Raw genomic sequence first — 16354 nt, 5'->3', positions numbered from 1 at the left:
ATATATGATATGCAACCCCTTGGGGTAATTCAACCTCCAGCGGGATTATGATCCTTGACAGTTGAAAACTGCTGGTTTAGGAGGTGTGGCCTCGTTGGAGGAAGTGTGGGCTTCTTGGGGTAAAGTATGCCACTGCAGGGGGGCTTTGAAGTTTCAAGAGCTCAAGCCAAGCCCAGTGCCTCTCTCTCTTCCTGCTGCCTGTTGATCCAGATATAGAACTCTCAGCTATTTCTCTAGCACTATGTCTTCCAATATGTATCCATGTTCCTTGCCCTGATGAAAGTGGACTTCAAACTTCTGCAACTGTAAGACAGCCCCACTTAAATGCTTTCCTTTATAAGAGTTGCTGTGGTCATGGTGTCTCTTCACAACAAGAGAACACTGACTAAGACACATACATTTTCTTGAATTGTGCCACATATGAAGTGTATGAGTCAATGGCTTTTCATATACTTAGAGTCGAGCAACTATGACCATTCTCTAATCCCAGAACATTTTTATTGCTTCTAGAAGAAACTATGCACCCATACTCTCCTTTCACCAGACCCTAGCAACAATCAATCTCACTTCTGCCCAAGAATGGCTCTGTAGGAACATTTTATATCAATGGGATTATCTTGTACCTAGCCTGCTTGACTTAGCATAATGATTTTAAGGCTTATCCATATCATCTTATCAGTTTTATCAGCATCTCATTAAAGACTGTTCTTGCTGAATAATACTCAATTGTCTACAGATGACACATGAAATTTATGTGGTCATTTGACTGGTGGACCTTGGACTGTTTTGACTTAGGAACTGTGGGTAATGAATTTGTATACAAGCTTTTGTGCAGAAATGTATTTTGTTTTCTTCAGAGTATAAGCAAGGGATGGAATTGTTGGGTCAATTGATAATTCTAACCTTTTTGGGGGCTTCCAAACTGATTTTCTAAATGGATGCCTGGAGCAGTAATTTGTCTGTCCTTACCTGTACTTGTAATTGTCTGACCTTTTGTATTCTTTTAAGACCCTTCTGTCAGTTGGAAGGTAGATCTAATTTGCATCTCCTTAAATTTTGTTTTGTATTTTGGGTTTTGGTTGTTGTTGTTGTTGCTTTGATGTAGACTCACAGAGCACAGGCTGACATTCATCTTCTATGTTGTCCAGGCTGCCCTTCAACTCTTGATCCTCCTGCTCTGCTGGGATTACAACTGAGCCCCCACCATGTCCAATTTGCATTTCTGTGATAGAAGTAGGTAATTGTTATGGACTGGTCTGTGTGCCCCTCAAATTTACATTGACCTTTTAATCCCTAATGACACTGTTTTTGGAAATTTGACCATTAGAAGGTAATTAAGAGAAAATGGCATTACGGAAGAGAGTTGGTCCAAATAAGATGAAACATTAGAGAACTTGCTCATTGTCTCATAAGAAAGGCCATACGAGGACAATTCTGCCTCTGCAAACCAGAAAAGAGTCCTCACTAGTACCCTAATGTAGGACGCTGAGCTTCTAGAATTGTCAATACAGTGTCTACAGTATTTTGTTATGGCACCCAAGCAGAATAAGGTAGACTTTTAAATCTCCATCTTATAAATAAAAACTCCCCAGTCTAGCTAGATCTTCCCTCACCCATATCTGACACCAATATCTGCCCCATTTTCCCTTTGCTTCACAGCTACTGGGTTCCAGAATGGGGAAGGACATGGTTCTACAGGGAGTGACCTGTCAGCTGACAAAATCACAAGCAACAAAATGGAAATATTCCTTTGGTGCATAAGGGGCAGAAACTCACCAAAAAAGAGGACTAAGAAAGTACTGAGCCTCCAATTGCCTGTCCCTCTCCAGCTAGACTTGAGAGTAAGAGTATAGAGCAAGTCAGCACATGGCTGACTCTCACTCACTGTACCCACTGCTGCCGATGCTCTTCCAACTGAACCAAGTGTCCCTGGCCAACCCACAGGTACCTACTGGGAAGTTGCTAGGAAGTTCACTATAAACATGACCGTATTCAGACATTATCACTTCATCATTTTTGTACAGTTTTCTAGATGAGGCAGTTGAAGAAGCAAGCATAAAGGAGAGGGCCAGATTTCTGGGCTCCCTGATTGCCCATTTAATAAACCCACCTCACCAGAGGAAAAGGTGTGTTAGTGTAGTCCACACACCAGGAAACTCTCTCCTCTAGCATTAATATCAGAATATGTCTCAAGCTGGCTTCAAACTTATGGGGATCCTATTATGTTAGTCTCATAATGGCTAGACTTAAAGGCATGTGTCCACTCTCAAGCCACTTTGATTTGGATTATTTTTAGTAAAAATAATTCATTGCTGCTACTGTCTTTTTCTTCCTCTTCCTACATTTCTCCCTCATTTCATATTTAGAAACCATCATGTTTTATTTTCTAAATGACAAGGTTAACAGATAATAATAGTTAAAATTTTCCACAAGAGAAAAGCAGATATTAAAGAATTATCCACTCACATGTAACCACCATTTTTTTTTGCAGTGTTTTCATACCTTTTTGCTCACATGCATATTTTTTTATAAGAAAAAGTGGCCACATGGGTTTGTGCCCTCCTGTCATGAATGGCTGCACATATACTGCTGTTCAAAACAAATCCGTTCTTCTTCCAGAAGATAAGGGTGTCTCTGTTAGTCTGCTGACATGGTGACAAAAATGCCTAAGACAAACACCTTGTAAGGAAAGGAAGAGAGATTGACTTTGGATGATGGTTTTACAAGTTTGAGAACAAAGTTTCTTGACCTGTCACTCTGGGTTGGAGGCAACACAATACATCTTGGTGGTTGGACATAGAAGAGCTAGTCACCTTGTGGTGGCCTGGAAGCAAAAACAGAAATAGAAAGGGGCAGGGAACTGGACATTTCCATCAAGAAAAGGATTCAAATGGCCAACACCCTCCTATTAGAACCCATATCCTAAGTTTCTGCTGCTCCCCCCAGGATAGAGAGGGATCCTTCAACACACACTTAAGATACAAACCACACAGGGGCAGCACCCTCACCTCCCTTGGGCACTGAACTTTTATCCTTTTATTCTTTGCCAACCGAAAGGCAACAGACCACTTTAATGTACATCACACTGATTACTAGTGTGGCTAACATTTATTTTCACATTAGTCATTTGCTCCATTTTCTCCTTGCCCTTATGGCAGCACTATGTAAATCTAAGTCATATCTACTCTCTGTCAAAAACTAGACAGATGGATGGGAAGGAGCCAGGCAGGCAGAGGTAGGAGGACTGTCAGTCATCCTGCAAAAGGTCACATTGCTTCTTTGTCTGTTTACTAATCATCACAAAAAGAATCCGTGCTTGTCTTAAAAAAAAGAAAAACAAAACAAAAAATAAACAAAACAAGAAAAAAACAAACAAAATAAACCTAAAAACCAAATACTTCCAAAGAGCAGATAAGCACTCAGCGCACATCTAACATTTTACCACATGCCGGTGTGAATCAGCAGCAGTAACCATTTATGGCTCTCTGCTCTCCTCCCTTTTATGTCCCCATAGGACCAGCTACTCTAGCCTGGGATTCCAGGGAGCAATTAGGAGACGTGGTTAGGGATCTGAATAGGAATTGCTTCTTCCTAAAGGTTCCTGGTCTTGCTCGAGGATGGTGGTCTGGGAAGGAAGTAGGAGAGACCACACCAGTTGTTTGTAATCAGAGGAGCAGGTGAAGGCCTGGCAGATAAGATTACCCGTCTCCCTTGCCTCCAGGCCATATGAAAAATGACAGGCTGCTCCTTGCAGCATATGAGTGGTGCCCTTTGTTAACTTCTGTCCCTTGAGTGCAATCCTTTTCCTTTACAAAGTGGAACAGAAAACCTAAGAAGAGGGCTGGCTTTCCAGTATGAACCCTTCTCCCCTTTTGGCAGGTCCTTGTGGAGCCCTGCATCCACCTTTTATCCATCTTGCTTCCAGACAGTGGTTTGAAATAACATCCATTGCCGGCAGGGCTATAGCCAATCCTGGCTAAAGGATTGCCATCAAAGTTATGCTTCAATCAGACGCCAAGGCTTGAGTAGAGCTTATAGTGTGAAAGAGAACCTATTCTGGCTATCGTAAAATCTTTTAGAGAAAAATGATCTAATTGTTTCTTAGTGCTAAGAAACTGGCTATTGTGCATGAAAGAAATCCTCACCAAGCTGATCTGGAACCTCTAGGGGCAAAAACCCATATATTTCTCTTTTTGAGAGATGCAAATGCCTATAGAATGGGATAGCCCACTTCAGAGGCACTGGGTTACCAGCCTCTTGGTAACCAAGGAAAAAACAAAACACCACAAGATGTTCAAGCTGAGTATAGTAGTTCATACTTTAGCTGCTGTAGCACTCCGGAGGTTGAAGCTGTACAATTATGAGTTTCAGGTCAACCTGGGCTACATAACACAATTCTGTCTCAAAAACAAAACAGACAAGAAAGAAATGAAAAGTTCAATGGTAGAAAAATCTTTTTCTAACTTTTATCTTCCTCTCTCCTTCTTTATATTGCTACTCTTTAAAACATGATCAATTATTCAGCTCTTCCAGCATCATTTGCCCAGGAGATCCGTTTCCAGATGTCTTATACATCCTTGTATTTCACTGGGTTTCTTAGCTGGTCTAAGGTTAATTTAAGACCCACAGAGTAGAGGTGTACCATCATTTGATTTTCCAATGATGACATTTTCTATGAGAATATTTTGTTATGGCAGTTTCATTGTTAACTTGGAGAGATTTAGAATCTTCTACTACAACCCCTGGCATGTCTGAAAGCATGTTTCCAGAGGAAGACCAACCTTGAACATGGCAGCACCATCCAGCTGGCCTTAGGCAGAATAAAAGAAGGCAAAGAGTCTGTGAAACTGTGAGGAAGTTCGACCTCACAATGTTTCCATTGCCATGGACACCTTCCCCACCATACCCCGAGTTCAAGTACTTCCCAGGTTACGTTACATTGTGTAGGTGTTTGGTTATAGTGATGAGAAAACCAACTAATGGAAAATTGGTCCTAAGAAGTGAGGTCATTAGTGGAAATCACTTGACCTTTGGAACTTGTCTGCAGAAGAAATATGGAATAATCTGAAACTTTGGGTGAGAAAAACTCAGATTATGATATGCACAGTTTAATAAGCCATTTGGATGGGGACTTGGAAGACCACAAATGCCTAAGAGAAAGATCATGGAGGCTAGGTTTCAGAAGCAGAGGATTCCAGTGTGAACTGGACCACTGACCATTCATGCTACATTGTACATAGCAAAGAATCAGTCCACATCCTGCAGATGTCCTGAACATATGAGTTAGGAGGAATTAGAAAGTGATGAACCAAGTTGTCTGGAAGAGAGTATTTCAAAGCAGTGTATCATTGAGGATGTGCTATGATTGGTGTGTACTGACTACTTAGGTCTACACTAAGAGGATGGACACACACACACACACACACACACACACACACACACACTGTGCAGTTTGGTGAGGAAAGGACCACAAATTTAAAGATGCACAGTAGGTGAGGTGAAAGCAACTCTCTTTGTTAGATAAGTTAGTGACAATAGAGAGAAATGCCCTACTCTCTGCATGGGGATAGTAGGAAAGCTACAGGGAGGGAAAGGCACAGGGAAGGCACCAGCTGTTATATAGTCCAAATTCACTTGAAGAGTTTGAGCTGAGAATGCTATTGCAAGGATCCACTGTCCAAAAACTAACCACCCAGGGGAGTATTTTCCCAGTTCCCAGTTATACGCTCAGGCCAATATAGATGTGGTAGAAGAGGAACAGAATCTGTCCTAAGTGGGAGACAGAAGCTGGCAGTGTAGTCCACTTGGTACTGGTTTTGAAGCCATACAAATGTGCCATTTATACAGAGGCTGTGCCAAGGTTCCAGAAAGTCACTGAAGTCAGGCAATGTGTTGCAGGGTTAGATTCTCTGAAAAGATGCTCTGAGAATCCATTGCATGAAGCTTTGAAGATGAAGCCTAACTTGCAATGGAAAGCCAAATGTATTGGAGATTCCAGAACTATGAAATATCCACCAAGGAAAGCCACGAGTGAAGCTGGCCCAAGAGAGCAGAACTGGTGAGGAAGGGCTACCCCAATCCATTGGGTCTCAGAAATGCTATCAGAAACCCACATGCTAGACATGCAACTGTGGAGTATGGTGCTTGCCCTGCTGGATTTCAGTCTTGGTTTGGCCATATCTTCCCTTGATGCATTCTGCACTTTCAAAAAATGTTGTTTTGGTTTTGTTTTCCGATATTTTGATTTTTTAGGGACTTATAGTTTAAAGAGAATACATGTCTCAGACTGAGGTTTGGCCTTGGCCTTTCAAACAATATTGGAAATGTTTGAACATTTGGAGATGAATGAAATGCTGCTATGTACTACATACTAAGGTAGTCATAAAAGCCTTTTGAGAGGCCAAGGATGGAATACTGTGGAATAAATTGATATGTATGGTATCAAAGTTGACAAGGGGTGGGCTTATAATGGTGAACTGTGTTGTCAACTTAATTGGATTGAGAACTGTAAGACACACCTCTAGGTGTATCTGTGAGGATATTTCCAGAAGTTGAGGAAAAAAGACTCACTCTGAATTATGAACAAAACCATCCTATGGGCTGGAGTTCCAGACTAAAGCTGGAAAGGGAGGACAGAGGGAAACAGAGTCAGTCAGCAGAGTATCATCGTTCTTCTTCCTGCGCATCCTGTTCACTGAAGTGCGAGGGGTCCCAGCCACACACTGGGTCCCAGTGAACGTCTCTGTGACTTGCCCACCATGGTGGACTGTATTCCTCTGAAATGGGAGCACAAATAAAACCTGCACCTAGTTTGCTTTCTGTCTGGTATTTGGCTACAGTGATAGGGAAAGTAACTAGTGCAGATACTTTCAAGTGTCCATTTCTGAAAAAGCCAGCCTTGTTTCCCAGATCTGGACCTAACTACAAGCTGCAAAACAGGGTACTAATGGCTACATGTACATAGAGGGGTAGCACCTGCTTATTAAGTCTACATAACATGTTTCCATGAAGCCAAGCACCTTAAAACAATAAGCACATTATCATTTTACATACCTACTGAAGGTCAGGTACTTAGGAGTATTCCGCCCAGCATTCTGGCCCAAGGTACCTGGTGAGATGGCACTTACCTCTAACCTTATCTGGTCTGGCAGATGTTTCTATATATTGGTGGACTGAGGACTCCATTAACCACAAGTTAAGTCTTTCACAGACTTCTTAGGTTCATCACAATACTCCTTCCCTCATTGAAATGGTACCAAGAAAGCTACATCAGTCTTTTTATAATCTACCTTCAGAATTAACACCTCATCCCATCTGCCGTATTCATCTCAGAAGAAGCCATGTGGTCTAGTTCACACTTAAAGGGATAATAATGCTATCCTTTAAAGAGAAGAGTTCCAAAGACGATTGTAAAGTTTTGATTTTTATAAATGACACTGCAAAGGTTAAGAGATGTGGAGATATGTATGGCAAGGTATGAAGGAAGAATCCATGTTCCTCTCAACATATTCCTCTCCAGAAACTTCTTAGCCACTTAGAATCTCTCCAAATCCTGTCCTTGGAGACTTCAACATAAAGGCATAAGTTTTGTTTGAAAGGAAAAACTGAGTAAGTCCTATTAAAGATATAAGTTTTAGATTCTTTTTAGTCTTTCATTCCTCTTTCAGGGTATGAGACAGAACTCTTCTGAATATGGAGAGAATGGGGAGAATGTCTGTGGCCAATACTGAGAGTTTATATGATCCACTTGAGTGGCAATTCTAGTTTGTATGGCATGCCTTAGAAAAGGAGCTATAGGCCAGAATGTATACCCAATCATGCACTTTCCTAGGCTGCTCCCTTGATTTTGAGCACAGACCCATCACTCAAAAGAGAATAAATATATCCAGCTCAGAAGACTCTGCAGCAAGGTTAGTACAGATGAGAAGAGCTAGCTTGACATAAGGGCAAAGTGATACTTTTATCATATTTAACCACTGAGGCTGAGATAAGCTGAAAGTCTGAGAATAGGTAGAGGTACAAACCAGAGACCAGCATTAAGATTTTGAATGGAAGTATAAATTAAGCAATTATTTTTCCAAATAAGTATGCAGTTCACATGTCCAATGAGGCAAGAATGAAACCTATGGGTAGATACAAGAGTTCTGAGTATTAGAGATGGGTATAGAAGGTAGAAGCCTATAGAGCAGCAGGAAATACACAATGAACTTCAAACTAGGTGGCACTTTTCAGTGTGGGTGACAGGCGGCCACTTAATACTCATAAAATACAGCTGTTTTAGGTAGATATGGTTGGATCGCCTATATTCCTAGACTCCGTTTCTCTCCCTTTGCTCCTAAAGTTTGGCTTATTTCTTATGGCTACTTGTATTACGCTTATTTTATGATTAAGTCAAACACAAGGATGAAAATGTAACTTTCCTTCACATTTAGTTGCAATTAAAATTTAAAAACTTAGACTAATTTTCTGTAAGGACTATATACCCTTAGTAGATGACTATTAGATAATCTCAACCTCAAAATCTTTTATATTTTGCTTTTCCTCAACCAAAAAATGGCAATAAAGCAATCATTTTTAAATTTAATATAAATGTCAATTTTTGTCTAATTCTTTTATGTATCAGAAATAAATAATACTCTGGGGCAAATCTTTCTTCACAGTGACTTCCCAAAGTGTTTTGCTATTTGTATAATTGTTTACTGGTATAAAATACATATTATCTTTGTTTTATTAAAACTTTAGTCCTTTTTATACTGAACCTAGTAAGATTAAAACAAACCACTATTATAGTTTTATAGGAATCACGCAACTTCTTTAAGGTGACTTCACTGAATTTAAACTCATTCCCTATAACTTCGTAGGCATAGGAATGAAACGGAACAGTGTTTTCTCTGTTAGAAATGCTCACAGCTGGAAGCAGCACAAAGCTTTGGATTCCAAACATCCAACTTGTTACTTTGGATGCAGAGTGTGCAAATTAAATGTCAAGAGGAAACCAAAGTGGAGAAATCTGATCCAATTAAGACACCCCACAGTTCTGGATCTACAGGACAGGAACTCAACGAGCACCACTACTGCCATTACCTAAGGCGAAATCCACTCCAATGGGTAATGTGCCAACAACCAGTCTTTTTAAAAACACGTGTAAACTATTCCAGTTTTACTAATAACTTTATTTAAATAAGACACAGGAACTTCTATACTGAAAAAAATACAAAACAGAAGCCACACATTTCTTGTGTAAAGCCATATTATATAACTTGAATACTGTCCAGCGCAATGGCTAAAATTAAACAGTCACCTATATACAAAATTTAAACAATTTCTGACAAGTTTCTACAGCTGGATGTAGGATACATCTGAGCTCAACAACTTCTGGAAAATTTACATGGCAAAGCATAAGCTTTAACACATTTGGTTCAAAACTTTAATAATATGCTAAAAACAAATGTACAACACAATATTTAGTTTCTCATGAGAAAAATAAAAGCACATCACTATAAATATCGTACATAGATTTCATCACCAAAAAAGCATATTCAGTCCATCTTTCTGAAATTGATAATGATACTATTGCATCTTAGACAAAAGCAGAGCATACGATCAACACATCATGTAATGCTAACCCAGATATCAGAAGTTAATTGGAGCTCATATTTATCTTACAGAACTAGTAATTTTCTTCCTTTAACCATAATCTACAAAATATAGTATTTTCATCAAGGCCTGAGATTATTAGGGTTAAAGGTGTCTGCTGCTGAAAAGATTGTTTTAAAAGGGTCCCCTGTGAAAATGGCAAAAGTCAACTGAGTCCTTTTCTCCATGACAGTCTCTATAACACTGACTGTGAGCCAGAACGCACCTTCAGGAGAGAGTATTACTGCAAACTTTGGTGGAAAGGAGAGACTGAGGTGACGAAATAACACACAGAATACACACATATGGGTACACATATGCACATACACACACAGCATTTTGTAAAAATTAACATGGTGTCGCTTTATCAGCTCATCCTTCTCCTACTCATCAACTCCTTGGAAGAGTCAAAGAAAAACTCAGGAATGATCTAAGGAAACCTGAACATTAACTGTAGGCAACTTGTTCTTCTCATCTAAAAACGAAACAAAACAGAAACCAAACAATCAAAAAAAAATGTGCCACACACTTTAGGTGGAGATGAGAGAACTCTAGGCTCTAACTGAACTGAAAGCAAAGGAATACAAATACAAAAGGTTCCCTTTACTTTTGCATAAGCTGTGCTACAGAAAACAAAGTCTCAAGTCAGGCTCTCCAGGTGGCAACAGGAATCTCTGGCTCTCTTCACACTTGGTGGAGAACTTCTGTCAAGTCTGCAAGTTCAAGGCTATTTACTTGGGGTTCTGCTCCACTCCACACATTCCACGTCTTAACAAAATTATTCATGATAGTGTTATCTGAGGCTTAAATGAGACAGCTTTAAGCTATTGCTCTTGTAAGTGAACAAGAAATCTGCTTGCTTATGCTGCATTGGTTCTGAGACATACACATTCTCTCTACATGAATACAACTCATTTATCAAATACTTGAGGAAAACAGTTAACCAAAATGTCTCACTTTGCAACCAGCAAATTAGAATTTCCTAAAATGAAGCTAAACATAAATATGTCTTTAGATAAAAATAGTAGCAATTATGACCCCAATGGCCAATATAAACAAAAATCCTTAATTATTTATTTCTGCAATTCTGCAAAACTTCACTTGCTTTGAAATCAAATCCAGCCATTCTTGCATTTAAATTTCATCACACACAATGTGGAATGTTTATGTACAGTCTACTACTGAAGCTTTATTTGCAACATTGTAACAGTCATTAACTGAACAATACAACTTTTTTTTTTTTTTTTTTTTTTAAAAAAAAAGCCACATTTACACATGTTGAAACAGTGAATGCAACAGTTGTTCTACGGGTAACCACATGACAAAAGTAATGTCACACACCACAGATTTGCTGGTTCTCCTCATGTTCCCCATACCCAGGATTCCCATCTCCTAGGGATGAATGCACTTCTTATTCTAATGTGGAATGGAATGAAGAAAAGGAAATGCATAAAATAAGGAAAGGCAAAAGAGTGATGTTCCCTCTTTAGCTTTGTAGCTGTGAAATATTAATATCCCAATATGACATACATTCCAAGTTACCTGAGTTTAGACTTCAACTGAAGTACCTGAAGCTAGGCCATAGGGTGGGCACTGTGCAACTGTTGTGGCCATTTTTTTTATTTTTTGTTTTTGCATTGTATGTATTATAGAAGTTAGAAACAAACACCTGGATCAATTGTAAACATAATCCTGAAGTACAGTATTTTCCATAGGACAAAACACAGCAAGACATTTTCTACTTAGACAGGCAACTTTTTGAAATAGAGCTTATTCATACTGAAAATTTTGGAACAAAACATAGGACACAGTACTAATCTGTCAGACATACTATGAAATGCATAGTCTCCACTTAAATGCTGAATGACACACACATTTTTGCAAGCATTACTGCTTTCCACAAAAACTGCTGAATAGAAGTCAGTCCCTGCCAAGATCAGTGTTAATAGCTATTTTATGATGCTAAGTATTTTGCTGTTGGTGGTGAGAAAGTTTGTCACTCCATGCAGATAGATGTCTGAGATCTCATTCCCAATCCATGGAACATGGGTGGAGGCCAGCTCCCCCTCTGCTTTAGATCATCACATAGTTCTGAGTGGAGATGTGTTCCTCCACCTGCAGATCCTGTAGGAGCTGCTGCTGCTGAGATGCCTGCTGGACAGAGGGCTCCAGGGAGTCGGCTGTGCTGGTGTCATCAGAGAGAGATGTGAAGGAAACCCGGGAGGAGAGCTGATCAACGGTCAGTGTTGCCAGAGCAGAGCTCTGGCCAGAATTAGGAGAGTTCTTGAGCATCAGGTCAGAGGCAGGTAAGAGAGGGCCTAGAAGTTTTACAGGACAGAAAGCTGATCCGGTTGGGATGAAATTAACCTTGTTTTTGTCAGGACATGAAAAGAGAGGGGCCGAGATAGGCTGACGAGACCTAAAACCATAAAACAGAATTAGTTTTCGGATCATTATAATGTACTTTGTGAATAAATTGGAGTTTTCCAAAACAGCTACAATGTAAATGACAGGGATGAGTTATGTGCACACAGAGGAGAAACATCTTCCATAGCATAGGTCAGCTGGGAGACTATCACACATAAGGCATTGAAATGACTGTTAAGGAAAAAACAATTTTCAAAAGGGCCAGCCAAATTTTTAGAGATCTTTGGTTTGCTTCCAATCATTGAGGAATATAAAAGAAATTCTACACTGTACTTGAGTATTATATACATTTAGGATGAACTTCACTAATAAGAAGTATAAATAGAGATGTTACTTATCATTTATTTGATTTTAAGCCCTTTCAACTTTTTTGGCATCTTTTAGATATACGTCTATCAGTACAGATGGGGAAAAACTGTTTTCTGTGGTCTCTCAATCAGCCAAAAGGATAGAGTCTGTATTCCTACCACACCCGCTCTCCAAACTAAATCAACAACTAACTGGTCCAGTCTCTGCTCCTTTCTGGGATGCAAGAGAAGCAGTCTGCATTTGGTACCACAGGGACAAAGGAATGAATGAGTTACACCAAGAGCCATATAGTCATCTTCTGAGTGATTCTAGATGTCCAAGATTTACCTCTTTTTTTAAATTTAACTTCTAACCTGTTCATATTAAAAATTTAAAATAAAAAAGGACAGAAAACATGAATTCATGAATAAACATGCTAGATATGCCTACAGAGAAGGAGACTACTTTCCCTTTGACTTGCAGAATTACGAGCATCTGTAAGCTACTTGCATGTGGTCACTAGTCTTGCTCCTAAATGTATTTCTGTCAGTCAGCCAAACTAACAGTTTTTGAAAGAAAAGTCTTAAAGATTAAAAGTGGAGTTTTTCAAAACAGAAAGTAAAAGGAGAAAGAAAAGTAGTGAGAATGCAGAGAGAAAAAAAGGAGAAGGAAGGAAATAACGACGAGAAAGGAAAGATAGGGGGGAGAAAGGAAAATAGGGAAGGAGGGGCAAAGGGGAGACCAAGGGGGACACTTCAGTCACAGGGTGGATTTCTCAGTCTGCAGTACTGGCTTATGCGTTTCTAGTGGCCCTCCAATCCTCACTGTAGGACCTTTTGTCTATTCAATTCTCTTTTTCAAATCTGCTTTTGGAACAAGTATCAGCTGTACAGAGGAGTGGATCATCTGTAACCAACACCTCAGTGAACAGCTGACAGAGAAGACATTACTTACGCCATTTCCTCAAAGACCTTCACTCGCTCACATCCCTCTGGGGGTTCCCGTTTGAACATGTAGCTGTTGTTTGGTTTGGGAGATGAAGCATACTTGGGTAACGGTGAGCTACTCCCACTGTCTGTAAATTTAAAGCAGTTATATTAACTAGGAGTTGAAAGTGCTGTTAAATTAAACTTGATTTCCAAACAGACCTTTTTGTTCAACACAAAGCCAGCCTCTTATCATTGCAAGGGTATTTCTAACAGCCTTGTGTAGTACTTTTTCTTTTTTACACAAAAACTTAAATTCAACAGTAATCAATCTATCATACCACAGAATATAAAAGGATGACATTTTGGCCCAGAAAACTTCATTTTGAGAAAATCACAGTTGTAATGTGAAAAAAAATTATAAATGAATGCAGTAATATGCATTAATCATACAGAAGAATTACAAGATTATAATAAGGGAGAGGTTCTCTACACGATCTCTCACCTGTCTAACCAATTTAATTGTGTACTTTTGTATATGAATAATTTTTATTACAAAAGTTCCTAATAAATGATACTTTTAAAACACCAGGAATAATAACCATATAGGGCAAAACAAGTTTGTAATATGCCTTCCATTTATCCATAGTAATTTTAAAAAGCATAATTTGCCCAGAATTTTGCCCTTACAATCTATAAAAAAGAGATTTCAGCCCAGCTTGCATTTTAGGCACTAATGACATAAAAAAAAATCCATAAATATTGCTCCCAAGCATGTTTTCCTCATATTTTTTGACTCAAAACAAAATGGTCTATTCATAAAAAGCTATAAAACCTATGTACAACTTCTCCTTTTCCTATCTGGCAAAAGTATTTGGAAATCCAAGTCCACTAAGATGTGTCATTATTATCTTTGTAAGATGCCAAATTGTAAACAGATCTGTATAATGCTCCCATTTACCTAACTTCTGACTTAATTCAAACCAATGCTCACTACTAAAATACCACATACATGATCTATTAGATGTATCATTTCCATGAATTTTGAAAAATGTTAGTAACAACAAATTACATGGGGAACCTGGGAAAGGAGTTACTGTAAATAAAGAAAACATCTAACAACAACAACAACAACAACAACAACAACAACAACAACAAATTACACTACAATTTTGGTGACTTGCTTTAGTTTAGGATACGGAAAACAGCCCAGCATTCAGAAACTGTGAATATTTGTAACATCATGGGGTACACAATACATGCTTAGAAAGTATGCACTCTAACACTTTATTTTGTGCATATTTAGAAATGCAGATCTATGCTTATACTTGAAAGTGGCTGCTTCCCTGGCTGGGAAATCACACACTACTAGACAAGCTACAAAAGCACATAGTTTATCACTATTAGACATATCCTTACAGAATATACATAGAATAACCTCTTGGAATGAATTAAGTAACAGAATGAGATTTAGTTTTTTATAGATTTAATGATCCATTATATATTATTTTTAGATTTATTCAGATTTAATGATTTTCTTAAACTCAACATTTACCTACTTCCTACACACACAGAAGAAAGGAGAGGAAAGAAGATCTCTTGCCTAGGTTGATGCAGTGTACTCAAAAGCCCAAGTTTAGTGCTGTCTCTGAGTAAAGTTTAAACTATTAGGACTGCTCAACTTCTAAGCAGTTGTGAATGAGACCTTGAGTTCCCCTCTCAACCTTACTTTTTAAACAAATGGGTGAATAAGGCATGGGATACCTTCTGGAGACTACTGATGAGCACAGTATAGCCCACCAGTAAATGGAATCATCTTAAAGCCATGATTTTGGTAGCTTTAATAAGACTTTCATGCCATCACTTGGGATGTGACTAGTAATCAAGAACCCACACTGTTATCATGCAAGAAATGTCACATTGGCCTCAACCACATCACCAAGCCTATTATAAAATTTCTCCTTACACTTTTATTATAATTTCAAAGGACTCTCCCCAAATTGAAACTAATTGTAAGCTAAGTAACTTGAAAATGGATATTTTTCTGCTAGTATTTTAAAATAAAATATTTTTTATCTTAAAGTTTTATTCTTATAATTTCAGAGATAGTAAGTGTGTTTTGTTTTAATTTATTCACTTAAACATTCATATTCTTTCTTTTTGTAGGGTGGTGTTAATATTAAAAACAAACATAAATATGTTCAGTATCTTAAATCTTTTTCAGAAAAATCATTTGGTTATCAAAAATCATGAGTATTTACATTTAATATTTGGTGACCTAAATAGACAGTATAAAATAACTATAGACAAATATTTGGTAAATCTGAACTATTTTTATCAAGTTAGCATACAACTTAATTACTTATTGTTATAGATCATACTTATGTATGCACAATATTAACACCAGATACAAGTAATTTCCCAAATATTTTCAAACAAATTAAAGCTTGGAAAACTTTAAATTATTAAAACTTAGAATTTTATATAGAAAAAGTATTCATTAAACCCGTGTATTTTTACCCTTCAGAAATGACTTAGTATCTCATATACTACATTCTATGACTCACAGTCCCAGTATAAAAGTAATTCACATATATATGACTGTTGAATCATATAATCAGGTTCGAAAGTCTTTATTATGGTTCTAGTATAGCCCTTAGTTGTTACATATATTTTATTTCTATTATATTATCAAATAAACTTACTTTCCAGGAAACAATAATAACTTATAATGTCTTTGTTTTGTTTTGTGAGGTGCTGGGACTTGAATGTAGGGCCACACACATGCTAGATAACTGTTCTACCATTGAGCTACATGCCTAGCCCAAGCAGGGATTCATGACCATCGTTTACAAGATTCATTAGAAGCACTTTAAATTCCAAAGTTCATATCTCATTTCTCAAAGGAGCCTGGCTTTTTTATTTTCTCCTTTTCAAAAATCTTCTAAGTGCGTCTGAAATACAGGCAAATTTGAAAAATGAGAGTTAAGAGAATTAAGAATTCTGGTTTGCCACCAACCAAGGACTGCACATGGTGGGTCTGATTGTTCTGGCAGCATGTGTATAGTAGAGGATTG

The 16354-nt window shown here is 38.2% G+C and overlaps 1 protein-coding gene across 2 annotated transcripts in view; it reads right to left on the bottom strand.

Annotated features, from left to right (window-relative positions):
* Positions 1-9152: 9152 nt before the first annotated feature.
* The window catches only part of Glcci1 (glucocorticoid induced 1), a 72829-nt gene continuing 65627 nt past the window's right edge, over positions 9153-16354 (bottom strand). For both annotated transcript variants that reach the window (XM_031381162.1, XM_031381164.1), the window contains exons 7-8: positions 13306-13426; positions 9153-12055 (exon numbers count right to left, since the gene is read on the bottom strand). In XM_031381162.1, coding sequence (XP_031237022.1) covers positions 11710-12055; positions 13306-13426 — 467 coding nt within the window. In that variant the 3' untranslated portion in view covers positions 9153-11709. The remainder of the gene's footprint in view (positions 12056-13305; positions 13427-16354) is intronic.

This window comes from Mastomys coucha, unplaced genomic scaffold (genome assembly GCF_008632895.1).
Source record: "Mastomys coucha isolate ucsf_1 unplaced genomic scaffold, UCSF_Mcou_1 pScaffold20, whole genome shotgun sequence".
Classification (NCBI taxonomy): domain Eukaryota; kingdom Metazoa; phylum Chordata; class Mammalia; order Rodentia; family Muridae; genus Mastomys; species Mastomys coucha.
This window is presented reverse-complemented; position numbering and strand designations above follow the sequence as displayed.